This window comes from Myiozetetes cayanensis, unplaced genomic scaffold (genome assembly GCF_022539395.1).
Source record: "Myiozetetes cayanensis isolate MyiCay16 unplaced genomic scaffold, myiCay2020 scf2-11, whole genome shotgun sequence".
Lineage (NCBI taxonomy): Eukaryota > Metazoa > Chordata > Aves > Passeriformes > Tyrannidae > Myiozetetes > Myiozetetes cayanensis.
In genome coordinates, this window is record NW_026087411.1 from 10,223,370 (window position 1) to 10,249,563 (window position 26,194).

Consider the following 26,194-nt stretch of genomic DNA (forward strand, 5'->3'; position numbering starts at 1 on the left):
GGAAAGGAGAGGGCAAAGTTTGATGGACAGTGCCCTTAGCAGCCTGACTGGACTTTGATGTTAGCCTTGCTCTGGGCAGGAGGGTGCACTGGAGGCAGAAATGCCTTCCAGACAAAGTTCTTCTGTGTTTATCTTCATCTACAAGTGATGATGGTCAGATTTGCTGTTATCCTGCAAGGCAGCCCCACTTCCAATTTATTTTGATCGCTGAATGGGAACGCCTTTCATGCTTCATGGTGTCAGGAGAAAGTACTGCAACGTTTTCAAGTGAAAGCTTTTCTTTCAAATGGCTAATGCTTCACTCTTGAGGGCTATTTGGTTACTGCATTTACAAGTGACAGTGCTACTTCAGTTAATCTCTGTACCCCTCTGTACAGATATAATACAAATATGCCACCTAGTGTCCATGGATGTGTCTAACTGTGACATTCACTTAGTGTGAGAAGAGCCAAGTTGCCAGTTTTGTGTAATCTTACAGGGAATCTTGTCACTGTACAAATAAAAATCAGCCACAGGGCGAGTCAGTGCAAGAAGTACCCAGCTCAGAAGCTCTTTAGAATTCATATCACTAGATTAATATATTCTCATATGTTCTGTGTTGTGCAGAGGAAACTTTTTAGGTTTATTTCTGATCATCTGACTTCTGAAAATTATAGATTTTGTGTAAGTCCTTCAGAAGAATATTGTTAAAGTTGATTTTCACAAGAGAGTGAGTTGTTTAAAAGTCATTTGGACAATGGTCTTAATAACATGCTTTAATTTGGTCAGCCCTGAGTTGGCCAGTTGGACCAAGTGATTGTTGTAGTGATATTCTATTCCATTCCATCCTAAAGGAAAAGCCTCTTCTCATGGTGCTTTATCTGATACATTCTTAGATCTTCTTTATAGTTTTGAGTTTCTGGCTTTCTGAACAGCAAAATTCCCGGTCAGCTTGTGAGCAGCAGCTCTTTCATTTTAATACCATTGCATTTCATCCAGCCTGGCTTTCACATTGTTCTTCCAGAGCCTCATTTGGAGAAAAACCAGATTTATTATCATCTCAGATTGACTCAAAACACAAGATGCTCCTTGGTTTTTCGGTTCAGCTGCTGAACTAGAAAATCAATTATTCACATACCTTTTCTGACCAAGATATTTGTCCCTCATGACAAGGTTCAGGCAGGTGCATTTGGAGGGTCTGTCCACAGCTGGACTGCAGCCACCAGCACCAGGGTTTACAAGCCAGGCCTGGCCATCGTAGAGAAACACTGAGGTTGCCAGTGAAAAACCCTCTCCTAGCACACAAAGTAAATGCTGCCAGTGGCACACCGAATTTTTCACATTCCATCTTATTTCTATCCTTTAAATGTGCTCAAATGATGCAGGAGCAATGCCTGCAGAAATGTGGTTGCCATAGCCAGCGCGGGGTATGGAATGATGCTTTGCTCCACACTGGACTGTGAAGACAAGTTCAGCACTGAAGTAAGACCTTAAGTGCATCGTTCTGCCCCACTGCCTTGGAGAGGTGATAATTAGTTGCCTGCTGATCATGTCCCTCATTTGAAAGGTCCCTGACATCCCTAAAAGAACCTGTGCTACCAATACTCTCCTCCTGCTGACGGTTGGAGACAGGCTCACTCTTACACCTGCACAGTCCCTCTGAGCTCACTGAGCCCTTCCTTGGAGGAGTGTTGGAGTTTGCTGTCTGCAGCTTGGAGATCTAGGGAAGTTCTTCAGAAACCCTTCATCATCTGAGTAAGCTTTGTCCATGTGACAGTTGGCATTGAATTGAGTTGGTCTGCTCCTGTGACAAAGGAGTTGCTTCACCTGAGCCTGCAGCAGCCATAGACAATAATACAGATCAATACAGATTTGCGGACTTCTGTGGGTAAAAGTAGTTTTCTCCAATATGATTAGTAAAAGAATGTTTTTAAATGCTGTTAGCGCATCAGCGTTGCAATTTTAAGTAATATTAGTGTTGGAGCAATCTTGCAAGGCCAAACTTTAGTTCTGCTTTTGAGAGCTTGTGTGGGTGTGCAGAACTTTGCAGTACACTAAGCAAAGATTGAAAGTCAATTTAGAGTTCACAGTCTACATCTGCTGAGGCTGACCAGACTGCTTTAGAGCTCAAAAACCACGTTAACCTCTAGGTCCACACGTAAACGGGGCAAACTCTCAGTGTCAGCATTTCAGAAATTGAATCTGGTCTCCCCTGGGAATACAAGGTTGGGAGCACAGTATAACCTGAAACAAGCCAGGAATTAGATCCTGAGCAAGGACACTCATAACCAGGTTCTTTTTTTAACGTGGCAGTTAATCCCTGAAGACAAAGCTACAGGACATTGTTCCAGTAACTCCTCTTGCTGGCTTGCCTGTCCTGAAAAATGAGCCTCACTCCCAGCTTGCTGCCTGGAGGTGTAGGACTCCATCACTGCTCATATGGCTGCTGTTGTTGTTGTTAGCTCCTTCTCATTTGTTTAGCCAAGTCTTTTGCCTCCTAAACCTTCTCTGCACTGACCAAAGTCTCTGGGGCCAGAAGCAGGGTTTGGGCCCATGAAGGGCTGGGCAGGTGGAGGTGATGCTTCAGGGTGGCTGTAGGGTCCTTCTGTTTTCTGTCCCATAGCAGTGGTCCCCCAGGGCAAAGCATGAAAAATAAACACTAAGTGTAAGCAGTAAATGCTTTCTCCAGTAAATGTTTGAAGGGGCTGAAGGTGTTTTACCAACCTTCATTCTCACAGTCCAACGAGCTCTCACTTGGCTCGGCTGAGACAGCTGAGTAAAGCACACTGGGAGATTCCCTGTTTCCAGGGACTGGCCAGGCCTGCAGTGGTGCTGCTGAAGGCCCTCAGACAGCAAGTTGTGTCGATGTCAGAAAACTCGCTGCTCGGCCGTGGGAAACACTAGGTGGCAGCAGGGAATCTCTGGAAGTTCGTATCCAGGCATGTCAAAAGTGGACACAGACAGCTGAAGTAATGATAAATCCACTTTGGCGTCCTGGTGAGTTTTGTTCGAGGCTTCAGCCCACTTATTAACAGGTCTGTGGAGGGGATTTCCAGATAAAATTGGTCCTGTAGATCTGCACTCCGCATCGGCACTGGGGCAGTGTTTGCTGCTTCCATTCCCGTTGAACCATGCAGTGACAGTAATCATTCAGTAACTGCACATTCTGCACATCTCAGTGATGTGTTTGTCCCTAGATCTGCTTGGTTTGATCCGCTGCAGCCCAGAACAGAAACTGTCCTGGTTATAGTCCTGCTAAATTATGTTCTGTGAAATAGAAATAGATGATCTTTATGGTCCCTTCCAACCCAAACCATTTTGTGATTTTATGATTATAACAAAACAGGCACGTTTATTCAAGCCCAGCAGAGTTTAGTTCAATAGGAGTTGCAGGATCAGAGGGGAAAAATGTTGTCAAGCAGCTCACTTACCTGTGGAGCCAAAGCTCCAGGTATAAATGTGGTTTTTTCTATCTCCTGCTCTGACATGATTAGATCTGGGCTTTGGTGGCTCTGTAGGAATTTCAAAGTGCTTTGCTGCTCTGCCTTTCTTGTCTTCCCCTTCACACAGGATCCAATTACACCAGACAAGTGCTGTGTATTACCAGGGAACAACACTGACTTACCTGCGGAGACTCTTAAATGCCTTTTCTGTTGTCTGTGGAATGAACTGTGTGGGCCAGAAAAAAAAGAAAAAGGGCATTTCAGATACAGATCTTTGGAGAGAGGAAGGTGAACGAAAGAGAAGTATTTAAGATGAGCATTTCTATTTTTTAATTACTGAGATCCAACAGGCTTTGGCTCACACAGTTAAAAGAATAGCAAGAGACTGTGAATTGTACTGAATTTTACAGTTTTGTAGCCTGAACAGAACAGTAATTGGTATCTATGTCCTAGTTTGCATTTAATAGTTCTCAGTGGGCACAGTGCAAGTGAAGATCCTTATTGCTAAAGGCTTATGCTTCCACATGAAGTAGCACTTTCCTGAAGCACTGGGATATACAGGCATAGAAATCTGGTTTAAGCACAACGGTTTTTATGAACCACCCTGGTTAAACACCCTGGGGCAGGAGATGGGGTCTGACTCCCATCCCACACCCCGGGCAGGGGGAAGCATCCCCATTTCTCCCTCAGCAGCAGTGGCTGCACTGCCCTTCTCCTTCTTCCTGACTTACCCTGCTGTGTGGCGGGGTTGGAGGACAGGGAGGGAGCTCACTTTGTGGGGCAGATTAATTCATTAAGCGCGTCAGGGCTGATCTGCTGCTGAGAACAGAGTGCGCTTGGTGGCGACACAGCCCAGCAAATCGAATCAAATCAAGACTCCCCGAGAAATGTTGGAGCAGTTTGTTGTAAATGAGATATTGTGGGGCTGTGCTGAGCATCACCCCTGTGAGCTCCTCTGCCTCGGGCGAGGAGGGGTTTGATTTGCACTTCTCGTTTTCAGGAGTGAATAATTAAAGCATCAGCTTGGGAAGCTCCTCCTGTCTGTCTTCTCACCTGCCTTGTAAATGTGACCCTGTCTATCAGATTTCCACATAGGGGAATTTCTTGCTATATAGCCACATTTTCAGGTGAAAACTGTTCAGTGGGAGTCAGTCCCCCTTCCTTAGGGCATTCCTGCATCTGCACTTCCCATTATGATAGCTGTCCCTGAAAGGGAAAAGTAATATACTTCCTTGGAAGAAAGAATGCTGCAATTTGCATTGTGTATGAAATTATTTTCTGGTTTTATTTTGCCGATACAAATTCCTGAATTCCCTGAAATCAAGGAGTGAACTTTCAAGAGAGCACTAAGGAGCCCACAGAGGCATCAGTCAGATTAGAAAGCACCTCTAACATGTGTGGGACCAGGAATGCACAGTTTGAGTGTGTTAGAAAGTTAATTAACAAGACTGAAGTTTTTCTCACTGTTCTAAGGCCATGGGGCTGAGGCATTTTTTGGCACATCACTGGCTGCAGGATGATTTCTCCTGCTGTACCTTGTCAGTCCCTTCCCTGCCAGCATGACCAGTGCTCTGCATGCAGTATCCTGCCCTTCCTCCATGTGTTAATCCCAACTTTGCAGGGCTGTGATTGCAGTGCCTGTCTCAGCCTTGGGCAGTGCTTTGCTGGGCTCGTGGGTGGTGATCCCTTCGCTCAGTGAAGCTCTGGCTGCACAGCCCCAGGGACTCAGGCGCTCATCAGCTTCTTCTTCCGCTCTGTGCCTCCGCCTGATGATTTATGGAGTGGGAAGGTAATTCCCAACCCTCTGCCACGGCTTGCAGAGCACAAGGAGCTCCTCGAGCTGGCCCGGTGCACTCTGAAACAGGAGTGTTGATTTCGTCTTCAAGCATCTGCTGTATTTAAAGCTTCCTTTGCCGTGGCGAATCGCAGCCAAAAGTAATACAGTTTAAATTGTTTCTTCTAAATAACCAGACTGTCAAAATCCTCATTTTAATTAAAAGCAGGCAGATGACCCCCACCACAGCGGAGTGACCCAAGAGCCTCTGCCCTCCTGAGCAAGTGCCCCACTGCCAGAGCTGTCGGATGAAGGCAATTACTTCTCTAGGAGTAAAATTTTATCACACTGGAATTGACTTAAGTATTTCAGAAAACTGAATCAAACCACAGCCAGAAATCTTTCACTGAGAAAAAAAGGGACCGGGATCATTAATTGGGTTAATGCTCCATCAACCTTGCGTTTGTTAATGGGCATGTTTGGGGCACGAGGGGAACCTCATCCAGGGAAATGTCATCTGAGCTACAAAGAGGGTTTATGCTGCAGTGTGACTTTGTGAATTGCAGACTGTCCCTCTCTTCAGGCTTTTTTAGTTGGTGCTGTAGTTGAGAGCAAACTGCATTCCCACATTGGCAGGCAGTACCAGTACCCTGTACCACAGTGGTGCAATAAACATGGGTGAGCGAGACTGGAAGGATGGGCCACTGGTTTTTGCCTCCTCTCCCCATGAAAATCCCCCACCAACGCCCTTCTGGACCTTAGAATAAAGTCTGTGATAGTGTGATTTTTTTTTTTTAATGCCTATCATCTGTGGGAAGACTCACACAATGTTGTGCCCCACAGTTCCCAGCACTGATCACATAGAGATGTAAAATACTGACTCTGTGCCCTAAAAACAGTAGCAGTGGATGCCTCAGTGTCAGCAGTGTGTGGGAGACCCACAGCTCCTCTGGAGCACATCGGTGGGTTACCAAAGTGGAAGCAGTTGGGGAGGTGGTGGTTAAATATTTGTTTAATTCCCGCGATTTCTCGTGCCTTTGTTGAGAAAAGTGGGGTTTTGTTTTCCTCACACCTCCCCCACATACAAACGCAGAAAAATAACAGTCTGAGCCTGCAAATATTAAGTGTAAGGACAACTGGCTGATACCACGAGAAGATTGGTGAAGATTGAGTTGTGCCTGCAGAGAATTCTGCCTCCGTTTGGGCTCACCCCAGGCCCCTGGAGGTTCCTCTTTCTGTCTCACCTCCCTGCAGTTTCTGTAGGGGAGTGCTTGCACCAAGTGCAGAGCAATGGGCAGCAGAGGCAGTTCACACCTCATTCAAAATGCGTTTTTGCAATGCATTTTCCTCAGAAAGTGGTGATGTCAGAACCAAAAGAGGCATCAGGGTTGACACCAGTCCTTGCTTCATCTTATGTTCCCTGCATCATGTCCAAGGTCTGCTCCTGTCTTGGTGTTAAGAGACTGAAAAACAGATTTGTGTTTCCTGGAGGGAAGGATTTCTCTCCTCTTCCCCAAATGTCCCCAGCTTCCCCCAGTGTTTTTTAGCTGCCCCTGCAGTCAGCCCAGTTGGAGAGCTCTGGGGTGCTGCTCCTGCAGGATTTCTCACTGCAAGGTGATAAGTGGTGCAGAAACAGCTACACCTCGGTAGATCTTACGGAATTTGCTTTACAACTTCCCTTGGGGGAAGAAAAAGACAATTCCACAGAGGTGTTGGCAAGTGGCATGGCTTTGAAAGGGGGAGAATAAGGTACCTGGCCCTGCTGGTGATCATCAACAGGGCAGGGCACAGCCTTCCCAGGGCACTGATCTTTTCCTGACTGAAAATGTTAACTTGATAAAATAGGAAACTTTGACATTGATGAACGGATTGTGGCCAAAAAAACTACAGTCTTTGGTGTGGTTTGATGCAGCTTTTTAGCTTAGCAGGTCCACTCTATGCACTGTCGTGCTGAAACCATAGCCTTAGGAAAATGCAGCACTATTAAGAGGACATTTAAAATTCCTGCAGTTAATGTTTGTGAGGCATTTCATCATGGGGGACATTTTGCTTTTTCATTCTGTCTTTGGATAAAAGAAAATTTTGAAGGGTCTTAAGTCCTACTTTGGTTTGCGATTTCTCCACTTATGTCCCTGAGAAGTGCTGTGTAACTCATCAGTAACACATACACCAACTTCCTCTTTCAAACTAAAACTTCTGAGTCACAATTCACTCTCATTTGTTGTGTGTCTGAGAGATCTGTGTATATATATTGCATAAAAAATTGCACATATCAGCTGTGTTTAAAGTAGGCCCTGAATAATTACTTTTGACATTGAGTATTCTCTAATAGCATTTCAAATGACACGTAACAAGCATTTTTGTGTATTTAAAAAAAAAAAAAAGAGAAGTTACTTGAATGTAGGTATTTCAGTGGAATTTTAAAACTAAACGTTTTGTTAAAGTTACTGTATTTTAAAATGTCAAAAGAATTACTGGTGAATGTGGTTATAATGAAACGGTGCTGTTGTTGTCATGGAAACTAACTTTTGAAACTGCCGTGCGGGGTGACAAATTACACAGTGCCGTTTTGGTGAGCCCTTTTTTTTTTTTTTTTTTTTTTTACAGTTTTCCATTATTTTGCTTTTGAAGAATTTTAAACAGCTGGCACCGGTGTTAAGGATATTACACTTCTCTCAGGCCTTTAGCTGTACCTTTGTTTTGATCCATGGAGTAATACACATTTTACAGGCTGAGTAAATTTCGTTTCTACATCATCAGTGTAGATCATCATTAACATCGTCACCACCATCATCTACATCTCTCAGTAATTACCATGTGGCCATGCCAGTGTTTTCCCAGCCTGTCTCCTGTCCTGTGCCGTTGCCAATATCAGGTTGATTAATTCATGAGGTGGGATCGTGGCTCTCGTGCTCAGACACTTCATGGCAAGGGGCAGGGGACACCTTCTCGTGCTCCTGGCTTTGGCAGGTGACTCTGTGGTGCAAAGTGCATGTTTGGTCGAGGGTGCAGAGACCCAAACCTCCTGGCTCAGCTAGTCATTCAGCACCAGTGCAATTTGCAGAGTGCCTTCCCCAGGGAGGGAACTTTCCGGGATACCAGAAACAATTACATCTTTTTAAAATTATTTTTATGTGGAGGATGAGAATGTATAGCACTGGGAAGAAATCCCTAACAGAAAATATGTGAACTCTGAAGCTTACAGGTGTAAACCAAGCTCTAAATTGCAGGCTTCAGGAAGGAATGTTCTGACATACTTTCCTGTCTGTTGTGTATTCCTTGTGACTAACTCTGAGTAATGGCTGTTTTGTAGACAGGCTGTAGATCAAAACTGGAGCAGATCCCATAGGATGCTACTGGAGGGTGGGGAGTGATAAATGACATCTCATCCCACCCAGCACCATTTCTCACTACACATCTGATGAGTTTCTGTTGCAAAAGGCATGTTTCCTGGGTAATCTGTATGGCACAAGCACCCTGAACTCCCCACTCAGGTTAATGTTTTGTAAACATCACTCAGAAGCGGTTACAAAGTGGTTACTTCTGCCGTGAGCGTGGGAAGCATAACCTGCCACCATGCCATCATAAGGTGGAGGAAAGAGGGGATGAGGTACAGGAATACTTTTGGGTCCTTTTCCATGAATCTTCCTCATTTGGGTGTGATTAAGCATTCAGTGGAGCGCGGTGGAATCGCAAGGATGGATCCAACTCCATCATCTGGGAGGGCAACTCAGAGATTAGAACTTGTCCTCAAGTGAATGTTCAATGGAGAAAAGCCTTAAGTGCAGAGTGGAAGCACTTACTTGAGAGCAGCTGTCCCAGATCCCAGCTGTGCTCTGCAGTCACTGGGCATTCAGCTGCCCTCACTTTTCCTCCCTGGCAGCGTATTTACTTCTCCACGTACAGTCAGCCATCAGAGACATGGGCAGGTCTTTTATCTCTCATCTCCCATCTTCCCCTGTGTCAGCCCTCAGGATGGCACCTCAGACTTGTAATTTAGCCTCAAAACAAGGGATTGGAGCCCACCTCATGCTGACCCTGAGCTGCTGGAAGAAGCAAGATTTGGCTGTGTGCTTGTGGCTGTCCCCAGGAGTTTGGAGGGACTTCAGCTCTTTTGAGGGCACAGAATCACAGAGTGGTTCAGATTGAAAGGGACTTCAGTGGATCATCTGGTCCCACCTCCCTGCTCCAGCAGAGTCATCCCAGAGCGCATGGAACAGGATTGTGTCCAGATGGTTCTGGAATATCTCTGGAGAGGGAGTCTCCACACCCTCTCTGGGCAGCCTATTCTGTTCCTTGGTCACCTGCACAACAAAAAAGTCCTTCTTGCTCCAAGTACTTTTTCTTCTGGTAAGAACAGATCAAATACTGACCCCTGACACCTCTTACACCCTTGGTTGCAGCTGGGAAACAGTGAAAGCCAGGGTTTTCCTTTGGGTAGCTAACAAGGATTAGTTTTTCTCTCCAAGGCAGTGCTGTTCTCATTTGCTTACGCTGAGGAGTAAAACATGAACACAATTTCAAATATTTTGAATGTCTTGCAACACGAGAAGATAAATTACCAACACATCCATCACTTAGATTACTCTGACCATCTGTGCTTTCTGCACCTTCTCTTAAGGAAAAAAAAAATTGATTTTTCAGCTATGCATAGGCTGTGCTTTTAGTTTATGTGTAATGCAAATGAGGGGGGAAGCTAGCTAGAGGCAAAATCAGAGTTTAGATTGGCTGTTCATAAGGATGACCTTTCCTTAAAATACCTTTTGTTTTTCACCCTGCACATCACAGAGATTTAGAGTCCTCATTGACTTCTGAAAACACAGCTCTGGGAGGACAAAGGATGATATATTCTTAACGAGAGTCTAAAGTATAGTAGTTTTTAAAGACAATAAATGCAAGGTCGCATTAGGGCAAAACAGTTAATTACCCACTTCATTATTGTCAAGGTTAATACAGCATTTGGGCACAGAAGCTGTTTTTCATCTCCTTTTGGAAACAAGGCGAGACAGCATTTCTTACAGACAGATCCATTATAGCTTATCACCGGAGGACAGACCACTGCAGAAGCACCATGAAGGATGTCTGCTGTCACCAGGCTCCGGAGGAAACGCCAAACCTGTCCGGAGAGCGGCGGGAATGACGGGAGAGCTCCAGCTCCGGCGCACCGCGCGTTAATTCGCGGGGACTGCGCCCCATTGATTTAACGTGTGATGGGAACAGGAGCAGAAAATTCACTGGTGCTCCCTCATCTCCTGGAGCATCGATCCCTCCTAAATTGCACAATGCGCTGGAAAACGTCCTTTAATAAACATGGGGTATTGACTGTCACGCATCCCATCTTTCTGCAGTGAACCCCCTGGAAGCCGCGCCTGCGGAAGGGCTCCATCCCGGTTTTCCATTTCCATGTGCTGGTTTCCATTACGTGATCCCAACAGACAGAGACAAAGGCCTCAGAAATCTTAGCCCCTTGCAAATAATGCTTTGCTTTTAACTGCCTACTTCAGCAACTTTGAAAATTCCCCAAGTTATTTAGAAAACAGTTTAGAAAATTCAGAAAGCAGTCTATGTAAATATATGTAGAATATATATATAGAGAAAATTCCCTCTTTATATGGAAGCACTTTTTTTTTTTCCAGTTTCTAAAGCCTTTAAAATCAGGAAAAAACAGTCTAGTTCCCATGACACTAATTACCAGGATAACTGTGTTTATATCACTTTTGATGTAGCCTTTTTCTGGTATATTTTCTCTCAAGGTTTTTGTTTTACTTTTTAAGGTAGAGCTAGAATTTCCCATCATTTGTGACTCCTGCCCTTGTATTTCAGTCCCAGGAGGTTTTCCCTCTGCTCTCTGGTGCAGTGCCCAACCTGGTGATCTAATAACCAGGACCACATCATTCTCAAACCAAGACCCCACATCAGCAGTTTGGTCTTTCCACTGAAGTAATTCCTTTGAACCTGGGGACTTCTCTGAGCCCTGGCATTAACATTGCACTCTCAGTTTTGGGAATTTGGGCCATGGCTATGGCAGCTCTCAAGCTCTGGCATCATTCTGGAAATACTGAGCTTCCCAGGAAAGCTGTGGGTGCAGTCAAGCCTCCAACGTGCACTTTCTCTGTAGTAAATGACTTCAGGACAGGTTAACATGGCACAACATATGTTTTATTCTTTATGACATCTTCTTTGATTTTATTTTTTAATTCCTTATGCTCTGCTCATCTGTAGAGAACAATCCCTCTTATTATTCCTATAGACTGATACCTGCTTTGGGATGTTAATTTGGTTTTTAAGCCTAGCAAATAGTTCTGCCTGTCGGGGAGGCACCCACTGTATTCCACATTTGTGTATAATCACCTGAAGCAAAACCCTTGACTGTATAGCATTGTTTCATAAGGTCTTGGTGAAACACTTCCTAAATTATCTTCTTTTGGTAGGAGTGATGCTAGATACTTCCTTGGAAAAGATGAAGTTGGGGTAGGCTGTCTGCTTTAGCCAGAGGGCATCTCACCATGATCTATATCCTTCCACATCAGGGAAGTGTGAAATTTATAAACAAGCCAAAGCAAATAGAAATGTTGTTGTTCTTATCAGCAATAAGTAATTATAATAATTGATAATAACTGTTAGTAATAGTGACAGAGCACTGACTACTCAGTAGAAAATGTGCCTCTGGAATAGGCAAGTTTATCCTCCCTTTGAGCTGGCCCTTTTAATTTTCTCATGGAGTGGAGCCTGAAGCCAACAGAAGTTACAGCCATCACCCTTGCAAGTCAGTGTTTGGCAGTAGTCATCCTTAAAATGCTGGGATAAAAGAAAAGGAGTTTAGTTCTTAATCCCCTTAACTTCATCAGTCAGGATGAGACAGCAGTGAGGTCCCAGAGCTATCCAAGACAGCTTCATCAGACTGGGGCTTTGGGGGTAAATGCCTTTCTTTTTGGTTTTTTTTTTTGAAAATCAGAATTTCCTTTAAGACCATTTTACTGTTAGTACTATTTTTAAATCCTCCTAATCAAAAAGGTTGCTCCCACGCATGGACCTGTCTGCAGAAAATCCCCGAGCTGCAGGGATTTGTCAGAAATGAATTCCCTAACACATAAACACTCGGCTGCATTCTTCTAAATCTTCCTTCTGAAGGTGTCTGAAAATCCTGCTTCCAGACGGCATCTGCTTGGAGGAGCAGAGGGAGAACTCCTCTTCCCTGTAACCAAAGAGTCTGCTCTGCTCCCAGGGGCTCCCTCTGGCTCCCAGGCCCTTTTGTGCAAACACGGCGTGGCTGCTGCAGGAAACCTCTCCTTTGTGGAGGCCGGTCCCGTGGGGAGTGTTAAATTGGCACTTTGCTCCTCGGCAGGCATTTGCACAGGGGAAGCGGGGTGGCAGTCGGGTATTCCAGTCTTGTTTTCAATTATAAGCATTTCATTGTCCAATGTTGCTGGTTTATTATGTGATAATTAAATATGAATGATCCCACAGTCATCCTGCCAAAGAGGCTGGAGCCGAATGAAACCAATTCCTCTCATCCTGCTGAATGGCTTTGGAGGCGAAAGCAGTGATCTATTTGCTGTCCCTTCTTTTTGCTGTCCTATTGTTTCAGTATCACTGGCTTCAAAATGGCAAAGTAGGCAAATAATTACGGACATAAATCAGAGCAGGGATCAGCGTGAGGTCAGGACTGCTTTGCTTTTAGGCTACCTTTTCTCAGCTGCCTTTTGTGAGTAACAGAGAAGTACATTCCCGTTAATTTTGTGAAAGAGTGATTTTAGTAGTGATGAAATGCTTGTTTTGATGAAGTTTGAGCCCCCTGTGTGCTTTCAGGCAGAGGCTGAGTGGCCTCTCTGTTGGTGTTGCAAACAAGTGCAGATCCAGTGTCCAGGCATCTGATATTCCATAACTGGTGTCCAGTACACCTCAGTGTGCAGCATGGGCTGCAGCTCACAGAGGGACACCTCCTTGGGGTGACCCCAGTGACTCTGTTTAGAAACTCAGTAAGTTAAATAAGATACAGCTGGAGATATTTAGCCCCAGTAAATCAGCAAAGCAAATGTGTTTTCAGCAGAGCCACGCTGATTTATGGCCCTGGCCACTTACCTGTGCATCTTACTCTTGTGGGGTGTTTATAGATGTGAAGTGGTGCTCAGTGGGAGCCAACTGCTGAAAAATGGATGCAGCCACGTGTTACAGTCTTCAGGTGGTGCTAACTAAAACCAGTCAGTCTTCCCTGAAGGAGAGCTGTAACCGAGCACTGCTCACCTCCCATCCTACCAGGAGCCACCAGTGTTTTGGGCAGAAGGCAGTAGGGACAGGCAGTGGAGGATGTTGCAACAGTGGGACACAAACAAGGCATCCATGATGTCCCCAAACCATGGTTGTGCACGGTGCTTTGCTGGATGCTGTGTCTTGTAAGGAGATGGAGTTAAGTAGTTTTCCCCTCTTCCCCAAGTGTCTTTTATGCTAAGTTAACTAAGAGTCGGTCCCCAGTGGCAATTCTGCTACTCAGGAACATACTGTTTCTTAAAAAAATTTAAAAACCCAAGAAAATCCAGTGCCTAATAAACTTTGTGCTACCTTCCATTCCAGCAGTTTGTTAAAATAACATGTAGAAGTGAACACTGAATGATTTTTATTTAGCTTATGCATACTCTATAAATCTGATTTGGCCCACCAGTTTGGTTTGATGTACACAACTGAATAATAACAAACAAAAAATAAGTAGTGGTTTTAAGTGTTTAAGTGTCTCTATTGTTGCCTGCTGAACACCCACCTCTTAAATTGGGCATTTTAAGAGTGTCTTGGGGTTGCATGCCAAATCCCAGCTTGTGATCTACCCTGAATTTAACCCCTCTTTGTTTCTTCCTTTCTGCCCTACTGTAACTATTTATTGAGATTTTTTTTCTAGCAGTGAGATATGTGACTGCAGAACATGACACATCACTGCATGTATTTCTGGGTGAATTGTAGACTTTGTTACTTACCCGTGGTTTTCTTGAGCAGATATTAAACGAAAATCAGTATTTAATCAAAGCAATTTCTTATTCCCAGACTATTGTTCGAGGAAATAAGCCTCGAAAGGATACTTCAATCAACGGCCTGCTGGAAGAGTTTGACAATATCTCAGTGACACGGTCCAATTCCCTGCGGAAGGAAAGTCCTCCCACCCACCACCACCAAGGAAACGCAAACCATGTGCCAAGGCACCAGGAGGAAAATGGTTACATCACGTATTCCCAGTACTCCAGTGAGTCAGACACTACAGCTGAGTATGTCGTGGAAAAATATCGAGACAAGACTGTTTATGGGGAAGAGTTAGACCGGTACTACAAAGGCAGCTACGCCGCCAAGCAGAACGGGCACATGATGAAGGTGACGTCCCGGGACATCTATTACTCGGAAGTGACACCCCTGCAGTCAGACCTCTCCAGGTTCCTCCCAGATTACCACGCACACCTGGACACAAAACCCAAACCGCTGGAATACGGCGGCCTGAAGCTGGAGTATCAGCGGATCCCCAGCGGATCCTCCCTGGACTATCGAGATCCCTTCCCGTACACCCCGTCCCGAGCGTCGGTGCAGAGCGAGTGCCCCAAGGAGAGGCTGGAGTACGGTGACAGCGACTGGGGACACGGCCTAGGCAAGGAGGACTACGACAAGAGGCCCAAGTCATCCTACGTGGACCCAGCGAGCCCTCAGCCAACCATGAGGCAGAGGTCCAGGTCGGGCTCCGGTCTGCAGGAGCCGGCCATGCCCTACGGAGCGAGCGCCTTCAAAGCACACCAGCAGGGACATTCCTACAGCTCCTACACCTACCCCCGCTTGTCCGAAACCGCAGCAGGCATCCCCAAGGTAACCTGACGTGCCTGGTGAAAGGGCTGCCAGGGCAGGGAGCAGCCTCTCCAGAAAGGGAGTGCAAAACATTAGGGGTGTGCAAAAATTAGAGGCAGAGAGCCTTTGCTTGGGCACACGGTGCCAAAACGTGGCCAGTGACATCCCTGGGAGCTGCGTGGCTGCTGCTTGGTGGGTGTAGAAACCCACCCTTTTTACTCAGGTCTGTGAAAATGGATGTCAGGGTTTAAGATAGGTTTAAAAGGCAGGTTTGAAATCACCAAGGATAATGATCTTATCATCTGCAGGAACCTTTTGGGTAAGGTGGCGTAGGTCAGTGTAGAATTTATCTTTCTCGACAGGGTCAGTCTGGAGGGTTCCTTGGAAAATATGTGGATAGTCTTTGTGTATCTTAAAATACAATTTAATTTTCATGTAGTTTTCAAGGACCTGGCATCTTCATATGCACTCCTGTTACAATTAGCATAGAGTCCTCTTACCCTTTATTAAGGAACACAACTGTCTTACCCTACCTTGCAAAGAGTTTGCTGAAACTATTTGTTCAGTTAAGGGAGTACCACTTTCCTCACACCTCTGGTCACGTAGCCACGACGATGACCTGCTTAAACATCTGATGTTCTGCAAGAGATTCTTTTTCAGCGTGGCTTGCACTGAACATTCCCGAGTTGCCCTGGCAATGGGCACCGAGATGATCGCTCATTTTTCCAAGTCTTGGGTTGCTGTGACTTGCCAAATGTGCTGAGGGAGGGAGCTGTTTAGGTGCATGAAAGCACAGAGCTGGGTTTTGGAGCTGGAGGTTAAACTGTGGGGGAGTAAAAAAGTTATCAGGTCTCCTTACGTGCCTTTCTGAAGCTCAGGGTGCAGTGGGAGATGTGTGTGTGGTAGTAACTGAACACCAGTGGGGCCTTCAGTGTGGATTCTGGAAGTGGTGAGGAAAATCTGGGATGGGTTAGTTGCCATTTTCTTAACTGAAACCATTAGTTTTGTGAGTTTAGAAAAGACAAATCCAATAATTCAGACACCCTCCTGCATCAAAAACACTCCTACAGCCTTGGTGTATTGAAACTTGATGATTCACTGTTCAATGCAGCAGTTTCAATTCCCAAACCCATACACAGCTCCTGGAAGTGAATAGCAGTTTCTTGTCCTGGGTGATTGCTGAAGAATCATCTTTTCAAGGAGGCATTCGTAAGATAATGGTTCATCAAATGGGCTTACTAAATGAGAATGAGATCTCAAATCCGATATTTTACAAATGGGTTTGGCTGTAAAGTGTAGTTAAAAGGGGGGGGAAAGTCAGCAGTGGAAAAGTCTGTATGGCATCAAAGTGCTTTTTGCAATGATATTCATTTTGGCTTGTAAATGTGAAGAGCAGACTTGCTTCAGTATTATTTGCAGGTGAGAGGTGTCAGATAAATCCGTTGTCTGCCCGCTTTCATCATCAGTGGTGCAGTGAGACCACAGAGGTGTAGGAAGCCAGAGGCTCAGATTTGGTTCCCTCCAGTCCACCCGTGTTACCCCCCTGCTCTCCTGTCCTGGAGATTAACTCCAGTAATACCTGCATGGGGTCACAGGGCCTGCTGTGTTACCCTCACCACACAGAGTTTACGTCCCACTGTGGTCAATGGAGTCACCTCAGTATTGTCTCACAGTGTCAGACTTGTCCTGATTATTTTTGGCCACTCTGTCCTGCATGTTTTCTTTTTACCCTCCTCTTCATTGCAGGCAGCCCTCTTAGCTTTTGGCACTGGGCCCTATTATTTCCAAACTCCTTTTCCTGTCATTTTCCAGTTGGAGCTCTCCGTGACCCTCTCCAGTCCCTCCTCCAAGGGACCATCATGTGTGCTCTCCCCAGGTCTGTCTCTCTAACCCGGCTGCTGCTCAGCACCACCATCATCCTGCTCTGTGCTTGCAGGCACTCAGCACCAGGAGGACATCTCCAGCCTGGCAAAGGGCCAAGCCTTTACCAACAGAAACCTTTCCCTTTTTTCCTTCTCATTCACATGCCAGTGGCTTTGCATGAGTGCTGCCACCTCTGTGCATGGAACAGGGAGTCTTGGAGATTTCCACCAGCAAAGCACCAGAGAGTAACCTTTGCCCTTGTGATCCCTGTGAGATTTACAGACCATCCCCTTCCACACCTTTTAGTGAAACCTCATCAATCAGAAATCCATTCTGCGTTGCTGAGAGGTGAGTCCATCTCTCCAGGGACTGGCAGGACGTGGGCTCTGGCTGCAGGGCCGTGCCTGCCATCTCTGCCGCAGTCCCACTGCAGAGCGCACAGGGACACCACTCAGCTGAGAGCCAAAGGTTCTGAAAGGAAGGAACCCCTTAAGAACAAGCAGGTGTTTCCTCCGTGTGCAGTACAGAACAGGCATCACTGACTGGGAACTGGAATGAGTTTAAACACAGCGTTTCATCCACGTTTTAATGCCAAAAAACCCCGACTACCGCTGCGGCCACGAGCGGATGCGGGAGGTGCCGCGAGCTGGTGAAGTGACCCAGCTGGCAGCGGCACCGTGATGGATGTCGTGTCAGAGCCTCAGCTGCCCCTTTGACCCGATCTTGGGTGAGCACAGGGCTGGTTTCCTCTCTCCTTTGTAGTGTTTAAAGAATTTCCTTTCAGTAGGTAACTGCATTCAGCGGCAGAGGTAGAATTATTAGTGGCATAAAGTGTGTTCGATTTTGCCATGATGGCGGGCACTGCGTCAGGACACAGCCTGGGAGGAGAGGTTCAGCTCATTTACTCAGCCTGGTTTTTTGTAGCATTTCTTGGGATTCAGGAAGTAATCGGGCTTACATTGTACTGCAGTGCTAACCTCAAGAAGCTTTCACAGATTTCCTAGCAAGCACACCAAACCTCTGAATTTTCATTCTAGAATTTCACTGCAGAGTATATTTTTGCCAATGTGTTAAGCCTGGGGCATACTCAGAAATAGCAGACATGGGTGAAGCCTCAAATAATTAATTAGCATGAATTTATCCAACTTGAATTTCCAGACAAGGCTTTCCCCGTCTCAACAGTTCTAAAGAAAATGGTGTATTTACACCCAAAGCCATAATTTATGTGTCCCTGCATACACATATATATAGGACAGGGCTAGATTGAGTTCCCCTCCCTCCACCAAACCATCTGAGCACTTTCCTGCGTTAATTAGTTTGGCAGATGTAACGTCCTTCACGAAATTCATGGTGTCTCTGACTCTCTTCTATTTTATGGCCACCCTGCCTGGCAGAATAAGGGAAATTACGGCTGTAATCACGTGGATTTCTGCTTAAGCAAAACCAGCATCCTGGAGGCTTTTCTCCCTGCACCGAGGCCACTCCAGCTCCAAACTCCTCCTCTCCGTGCAGAGCCCACAGTGATAAATTGATGCTGCGGCAGATTTTTTTTTTTACCTTTTTTTTTTTTTTTTCTTTTTGCAGTCTTAGCATAAAATGGTCAAATGATGTTCCACCGCAGAATTCAATTTCACAGTTCAGTTGGGTCCTTGATTACACTGCCAAATTCAGATTAATGTGCATTTAACTAACATGGATCAGGGCCTCCTGGCCGGCAGCCAGCAGTAATAGTAGCAACCGTGAGCTGTGTAGAGTTTGCTGCTCTGTCCATCCCTGTGCACTGCCACTGGAATTGATTGATTAAATGAACTCATTGCCATAATTATTTGTAATTGTGCTACATGATGAGCCTGTGTCAAACCACCCCCCTACCCCGAGATGCTCCGCTCGTCGTCAGGAGCCGCATATGTTGTATTGAAAATGTGGAGATGCTCTTTTCCAGGGCAAAAAATGTAATTTTTGGGTGGTTGTTGGTTTGTTTGTTTTGTTTTGTTTTTTTTTTTGTCTTACATCCTTTGGTTTTTCAAACTGTTATGTTTGCAAATGTGAAGTGTTGGTTTGCTTTCAGTGGAAGAAACTTAGACAAGCTTGGAAAATAAAAAAAAAAAAAAAAAAGTAAGGAAGGAATCTACAAATGAACCAGGGCTCCAATCGGGATAATTTCTTTTGCGATCTTCTCTGATTTCAGGTGAAAATTAGCAGTTTTGTGACACTGCTCCTTGTCATACCCATGTGTGCAGTCACTCAAACAACAGCTGGCAGCGTGGCAAGGCAGGAGGCAACAGGGATTTCAGGGTAGAGGTGGGCTCATCCCTGGATTGCTGGGAAAAAGCATAAGACTAAGAGTTGAGAATTAAAATCCAGGTACAAACAGGTGCCTGGACAGAAGAATGGGCCTGAGATGCACAAAAGGTCTCATGGTCTGCCCTCATGGCCTCATTTGAGTGCTGATGAGAGCACAGCGGGCCAGTGGCGTAAAACTCTTTGTTCAGACACAGGCAGCAGTGTCGTGTTGAGGAGAACAGGTACAGGGACACGTGTGAGCGTGTTGTGCTGGCACCCACTGAGGACCTGCAGGAAACCGACTGTCAGAAAGCTGTCACTGCTCTGCTTTCGTGTTGCAGGTGGATTATGATCGAGCGCAGCTGGTCGTCAGCCCACCGCTCTCGGGGTCGGACACCTACCCCCGGGGCCCAGTAAAGCTACCTCAAAGTCAGAGTAAAGTCAGCTATTCGAGCAGCAGCTACCAGTACCCTCTGGTCTACCACAAAGCACCCCACTATCACCAGCCATCTCTCCAGCCCAGCTCTCCCTACATTTCCACCGCCTCCTATCCCAGCTCCCCGAGTATCACATCAAGTGCTTATCCTCCACCCAGCTGGGGCTCCTCCTCGGACCAGCAGCCCTCCAGGGTGTCCCACGAACAGTTCAGAGCTGCCCTGCAGCTCGTGGTCAGTCCCGGGGACCCCCGGGAGTACTTGGACAACTTCATCAAGATCGGGGAGGGCTCCACGGGGATCGTCTGCATCGCCACCGAGAAGCACACGGGGAAGCAGGTGGCCGTGAAGAAGATGGATCTCAGGAAACAGCAGAGGAGGGAGCTGCTCTTCAATGAGGTGAGTTGTTTTGGGTGGTGTGGTGGGTTTTGCCGGCTCAAAAAGGAGTCGTGGGCCAAGTGGCATCTTCAAGAGCCAAATTAATATCTTTCTGAAAGAGGTGGTGAGTCCCACAGGCATCTGTGCTGTGTAACTACTGTGTAACCAGGCCAGTTTTAAATGAGCTACGTCTCCTCCTGGCTTTAAACCTGTAATGTTGTCACAGCAATCAGCTAAGAAATGTATCAGCTGGTCCATGCAGGTTATCAGGTGCACAGACACAGCCCGGTGCCTCTTTCTGTTTCCTGACATAGTTTATCCTTCCAAGAGGGAGGATCCAAACGAACCACATTATTCAAGAAGCGTATTCTGGAATATACATGCTTTTTGTTTCCTTCCTCCTTCCTCTCCTAACCCTTTGCTTTCTTGGTGGTCACTGAGCTAAGAGCTGACAGTGCATTTTTTATGGAACCACCTGTGTTATACTTCCCACATCTCCTTTCCTGAGTGGTTGCAGCCCAGTTCAAAGCCCACAAGTGCTTATGGGAAACTGTTTTCCCCATGCACATTATTTTAAATTTCAGAACCCTGGTTGTCTTTTGCCATTTTTTCAATCAGTTGTTTGAGACTGGAGAGTACCTTGTGCAGCTTGAAGAGTTTTTCCATTTTTTTACTTCCTGTTCCCTTAAAGAAGCTAGTGGGGTGTGTCCCCTGCTCCCTTTTCAAGATCACTTGTTAATATGCTGATTAACACCAAAACCGCTGCAGGAGCCCAGGGAAACCTCTTGTGAGAATGAACCTTTTAATTCTATCTTTTGTTTTCTGTATTTTGACTGTAAGTGGATCTTCCCTCAGCACATGACAGACTGGTTTCTTTAAAACCTCCAAAAACTTCACCCAGTTTTTCGCACAGTGCGTGGCTGTACCAGGTACTTGGACTTGGCTTTGCCTCTGCTGGAGAGCAGCACTGAATTGGGCTGTGGGAGCTCTAACTGAGCATTTCTTGAGCAGTAACATCTTGAAGCAGGTCCTACATGCTGTGCAGGACCAAGCTGCTTCCCTGACACGCTCCAGTCACTCGTGTCAGCTGAGAATCCCTTTTCAGCAGCGCTGAAATTCCTCTGTCTATAATGAAGCCTTCCCTGGCTGTTGTTTTGTCTCCTGGTCAGTGTTCTGACAGCCCTCAGTCCCCCGTGGTCACGGTCACTGCCTTGGCTGGGCTGCTCTTACCGTGGTCCCAGTTGTACAGTCCCTTGGAGATGTGGGATTTGAGTCACCCCCTGTGTTACCAGCATGCTGTGAAAATTCCATGCAAAGTACCACCGGGCTCGTGATGAGAACAACTTTGATGCATTGAACGATTGATCAGGTTAAAACAAACAAACAAACCAAATTTTTGTTGTACTGAAGGCAATTGGCAGTAAAAAAAACAATTAAATAAACAGTTCTGTTCCTGCAGGCTGAAATAAAACAATTATCTACGGCTCATACTTAAGCAAGTAGAGGTTCCTTGTTCCTCCTGATGCATTTACGATGACTGATACTTTTATGTAAATGCATTGATTTTGCTGATGTGCTGGCATAAGGATTAGGGAGGAATGTGACTTATCCCAGAACCTCTAGCGAGTACCAGGAGAACAGCACAGCGAGAAAGATCGGGACCATGTCAGGCAGCGCTCGGAGCAACTGACGGGTGGCCCTTGTGTGCCCTGCAGGTGGTGATCATGAGGGATTACCATCACGAGAACGTGGTCGACATGTACAACAGTTACCTCGTGGGGGACGAGCTCTGGGTTGTGATGGAGTTCCTGGAGGGCGGCGCTCTGACAGACATCGTCACTCACACCAGGTGGGCTGGGGGACCTGCAGCCTGAAGCTCAACGCGTTCGGGGGGATGCTGGGGCTTTCCCTCATGGATTCCTCTGGACCCTGCCCTCCGGAGTTCACCTGCTGCTGAGGGCAGCTGGGCACCTCTGGGATCTATACATGTATTTTTATTTTTATTCTTATTTTATTCTTATTCTTATTTTACTTTTATTCTTGGTTTATTTTTATTCTTATTTTATTCTTATTCTTGTTTTATTTTTCTTCTTTTATTTTTATTTATGTATATATAAAATATGTGCGTATACTGTATTTATTTTTATATTTGTATGCAACATTTTTTTGTATTGCTTTTTATAAGTACATACAAAATACATATATAAAAACATAAAAATACATGCCATATATATTCATGGAAAACATATATATATAAAAAATATATAAAACACATATACATAAATATATATATATGCATATATGCATATAGCTATCTATGCATGTATATATATACATAGATAGCTATATATACATAATATCTATATTTCTATATCTATATATGTGTATAAATATATATATATCTATCGAGATAGATGTATTTAATTTATATATCTATATATATCTATATAGATATAGATATAGAATATATATATAATTTTTATATCTATCTATATATATAGATATATAAATTATATCTATCTAGATATAAATATATATTTTATACACATAGATATATAGATAGATATAGGAATATAGATATGTATATAAAATATATTAATATTATATTAACTTATTAATATTATATTAAGTATATTAATTAATATTATATATGTCTATATAAATATATCTCTATATAGATAGATATATAGCATGCTTGCTGTAGCAGCATAAATAAGCCACTGCAGAGGAATTCCTGTCAGTACCAGCATTTTTTGTCAAAGGGAAAGAAACACCTGAGAGGGCTTGCTGGTAGATGTGGATTTGCTGCACTCTGGTTGATAGTTCATCAGCAACACAACTTTTATCCATTACTTCCTAAAAACAGCCCTAAAAAATGTTCCCCTGTTTGATGATCTGCATTGTTGGTCTCGCTGACATAACCACGTCAGTTCTAAGGGTGGTTTCTCTCCACCCTCACAGCCCGTGTAACCAGGCTGTCAGAAAGGCTGTCTGCAAACCAAGCCTAAAACTTACAGGCAAAAGTATTTTCATATCAGAATATTTGTGCTTGTGGGAGAGCACGTTCCCATATTCCAGGTGATGTCCCACCTTTAAAGCAGGTAATGCCCCAGCACAGGAACTGCAGTGTTTGGAGCAGCTCTGCCTCTTCTGAGGGGAGACATCAGATTTTACAGCCCTCTTTCCATCTGCTCTTTGCTCATCTGCTCCTGATAATGAGATAGGGAAGAGGAATTCTTTATTTAATTTCTTCCTCTTGAATAAAAAAACTTAAAATTTCTACACCAGATCAGTGGGAGAGTATTTAGGGGAGCAAGTGTGGAAAAGTGAGGAATAATAAGTTACAAACTTTGTCTTCTCTCAGAGTTTAATAGACCCTACCAAAAGCAGAGCTGTAACATAGGAATTTTATTTTTTTATTGCTACCTTAGCCTGTGTGCTGAAATAAATCACAATATTGCAAGTCATTTGCTAACTACTGCAACCCAAAACATTAAAAGCTCTATCTTAGATACTTCTGACAGGAGTTTAACAGCAAACAGATGTTCCCAGGACACCACTTCTTAAGAGCTGTCATCTATTTTTTAACTCAAAACAGTCTTTTCTTAATCTTCTGGGTTTTTTTTTTACATTGCATGACCTTCCCTCAAAGATTTTGCTAAAACACTGCAAATGGCACACAATGTTAGAGCAGAAATGTCCACAGGTGCTTTTCTGCTCATGTAAGAGAGATGCTGGGGACATCCAGCAATGGGGCAGCAGTACCAGGGTGCACAACCCATCCCAAAATGGGGGGTTTCAACCTCGCATAGAAATATGGCCTCTTGTTTATTTTTCTGCTGAAATACCCAGAATATTTTTAAGGAAGTCATAAAAGTGCTCCCCAAGAGCTACACCCAGGGTTTGATGTTTTGTCTGCACAATTAAGAGTGTTGGGTTTTTTTTCTCATATTCATTCCATGCCTGTTTCCATCCCAGTGGTGGTTTTCCCTCCTTGGCAAGCACTGAGCTTACTGTAAATAAGGCATTCCCATTATTTCCCAGAGGGAAACAGGCTCACTGGCACAGCTGCATCACATTGAGCTTTTTTTAGTGCTGCAGGGAGACTTGTCCAGACCTCGGTGCAGAGTTGATCCTCATCCCTCATCCCGTGTTTTTGGTCAGAAATAGCACCAGAGATTCACCCCACAGAGCCACTGCCTAAAAGATCTGTACACTGGTCTGAAGGGGAACTCGTGACTCTTTGCTCCAACTCCCCTTTCCCACTGTCTTCCTTAACACTGGGGTTTTCCCACGTTGCTGTTTCAGGATGAACGAGGAGCAGATCGCGACCGTCTGTCTGTCCGTGCTGAGAGCCCTGTCCTACCTGCACAACCAGGGTGTCATCCACCGCGACATCAAGAGCGACTCCATCCTCCTCACCAGCGACGGCAGGGTGAGCTCCCAGCCCTTCCCCAGCCCTCCCCCAGCTCCCGGGGCTGCCCTGAAAGCAGCTGTGCCCCTTCAGGGTGACACTGCCTGGGAAAAAATGAGCCAGGCCTGTGGAACTGCAGGGCATGACCCGTGAGTGACCGGTTAGAGAGCGTGAACTAACGTGGTGGAGAGCTGAGTCCCAAAAACACAGGCCTGGCCTGGCCTGGCTGGTGATGGACATCTGTGCTGCATGCAACAGTGCCTTGGGGAGGGATTGCAGGCAGTGGCAGGAGGAACTACACAATGTGGGTGATGACTTGGTGACAGGAGGTGATGGGTGATCATCTTTCAGGCTGAACCACCCCTATTGTGATGCCTCTCAAAAATACTCCCTTTTTACTACAGTTAGTTATCCTTTAGTTAGCAGCCTCTGTGTGTGTGCTCTGTTAGCAGCTGCTACCTGTGCTACCTGTACCCTGTGCTCCATTTCTCCAAGCTAGTGAGAAGGCCAACATCTTTCTGTGCTAAAATAATAATCTACAATTCTGCTGAAACCCTCCCCTGATGGTCAGAGTAGCTTTTACATTTACAGGATGCTTGATAAGGCCAGTTCCACACTTCCATGTGCTTGGATGGGATGCTGCTGCCTGTTAATTGGTCTTTGTGTTGTTAATGAGCAGGGAGGGAGGGGGACAAAATGCTGCACGTGACTTGCTCAATAGGCAAAATGAAGTTTGCACACAAAGAAAATGACAGATTGTTCCACACCTGTCTAAAGCAAGACTTAGCGGGTTTGTCTGGAATCAAATCTAGACCTTCCCTTTCAGAAGGTGAAGCTCTTGGCTTCCCAGGCCTGATCTGACTCCTTAGCCAAAGGCTCCCCTGTTTAATTTGATACCCTTCACCAAGGAAGGGGGGATTTTCTTCCTGCAGCAGTCACAGGCTGCTCCTGTTAATCCTGTCAAGGAAAGAAAATCCCATGTGCGTAGGAGTTCTTCAGTTGGGATTTCAATCCATGTTGCTGAAATAACATCTGATCTGTGCTGGGATCTGCATACAGTGCCTCATTATACTCATTACTCCAGTACTTATTATCTGCATTGCAGATTTCTTCATAGCTGTGTTGTACAATTACCTTTTTTTAGAAAATCGTTGTCTTTTATGTACTCGAATGAGCAATAGATATGCAAAACCTCTCGTGCTCCTACAAAAGAAGATTGGGCTCTGCTTCCAAAATATGCATTATTTCTTCCATTCTTCATCCTGTAAACTGAAAAATACATTTAGCATGGAGAACTTGGCTATTAGTGCTTTAGAAATACCAACAATCATTTCATAATTCTCTTAAAAATAATACCCACAGCTTTTAAAAAAAGTAGTGTCTGCACCGAGTCCAAAAGAAAACAAATCAGTGCTGACAGCAAGTCTATTGCATAGATAAATGCAGGCATTTATGCAACTTCCCACCCCAGTTGTCCAGGGGCTGTTTGGGTTCATTTTGTATCCCCAGGCGCTGAGTACGTGATGGGATACACGGCCTGTGGACCTTGGGTCACCATGGCACTGTGCAGGGTATAACTGGGAGTGCTGGGAGTTAGTTAGGATAATGCCCAGGAAAACCCCTGTGATAGCTTCTAGGCCTCCAAACAACTCTTTGGGGAAAAAAAACCAAAAAAGATTTCAGCCTTAAGGAACAAGCTGTTTTTGGAAGGGGGTGATACCACTGACACTCAGACCAGCTTGTTTAGGTTGGGGTTTGGAGGAGTTTTCACCTTGGCATTGTACAGCGACACGGAGGGGGAGGTGATAATTTT

The 26,194-nt window shown here is 45.2% G+C and overlaps 1 protein-coding gene across 4 annotated transcripts in view; it reads left to right on the forward strand.

Moving 5' to 3' along the window:
- Positions 1–26,194, forward strand: part of PAK5 (p21 (RAC1) activated kinase 5) — a 154,337-nt gene that overhangs the window by 122,143 nt on the left and 6,000 nt on the right. For all 4 annotated transcript variants that reach the window (XM_050315006.1, XM_050315007.1, XM_050315008.1 and 1 more), the window contains exons 3-6: positions 14,230–15,030; positions 19,497–19,988; positions 21,683–21,816; positions 24,276–24,402. In XM_050315006.1, the coding sequence (XP_050170963.1) occupies positions 14,230–15,030; positions 19,497–19,988; positions 21,683–21,816; positions 24,276–24,402 (1,554 nt within the window). The remainder of the gene's footprint in view (positions 1–14,229; positions 15,031–19,496; positions 19,989–21,682; positions 21,817–24,275; positions 24,403–26,194) is intronic.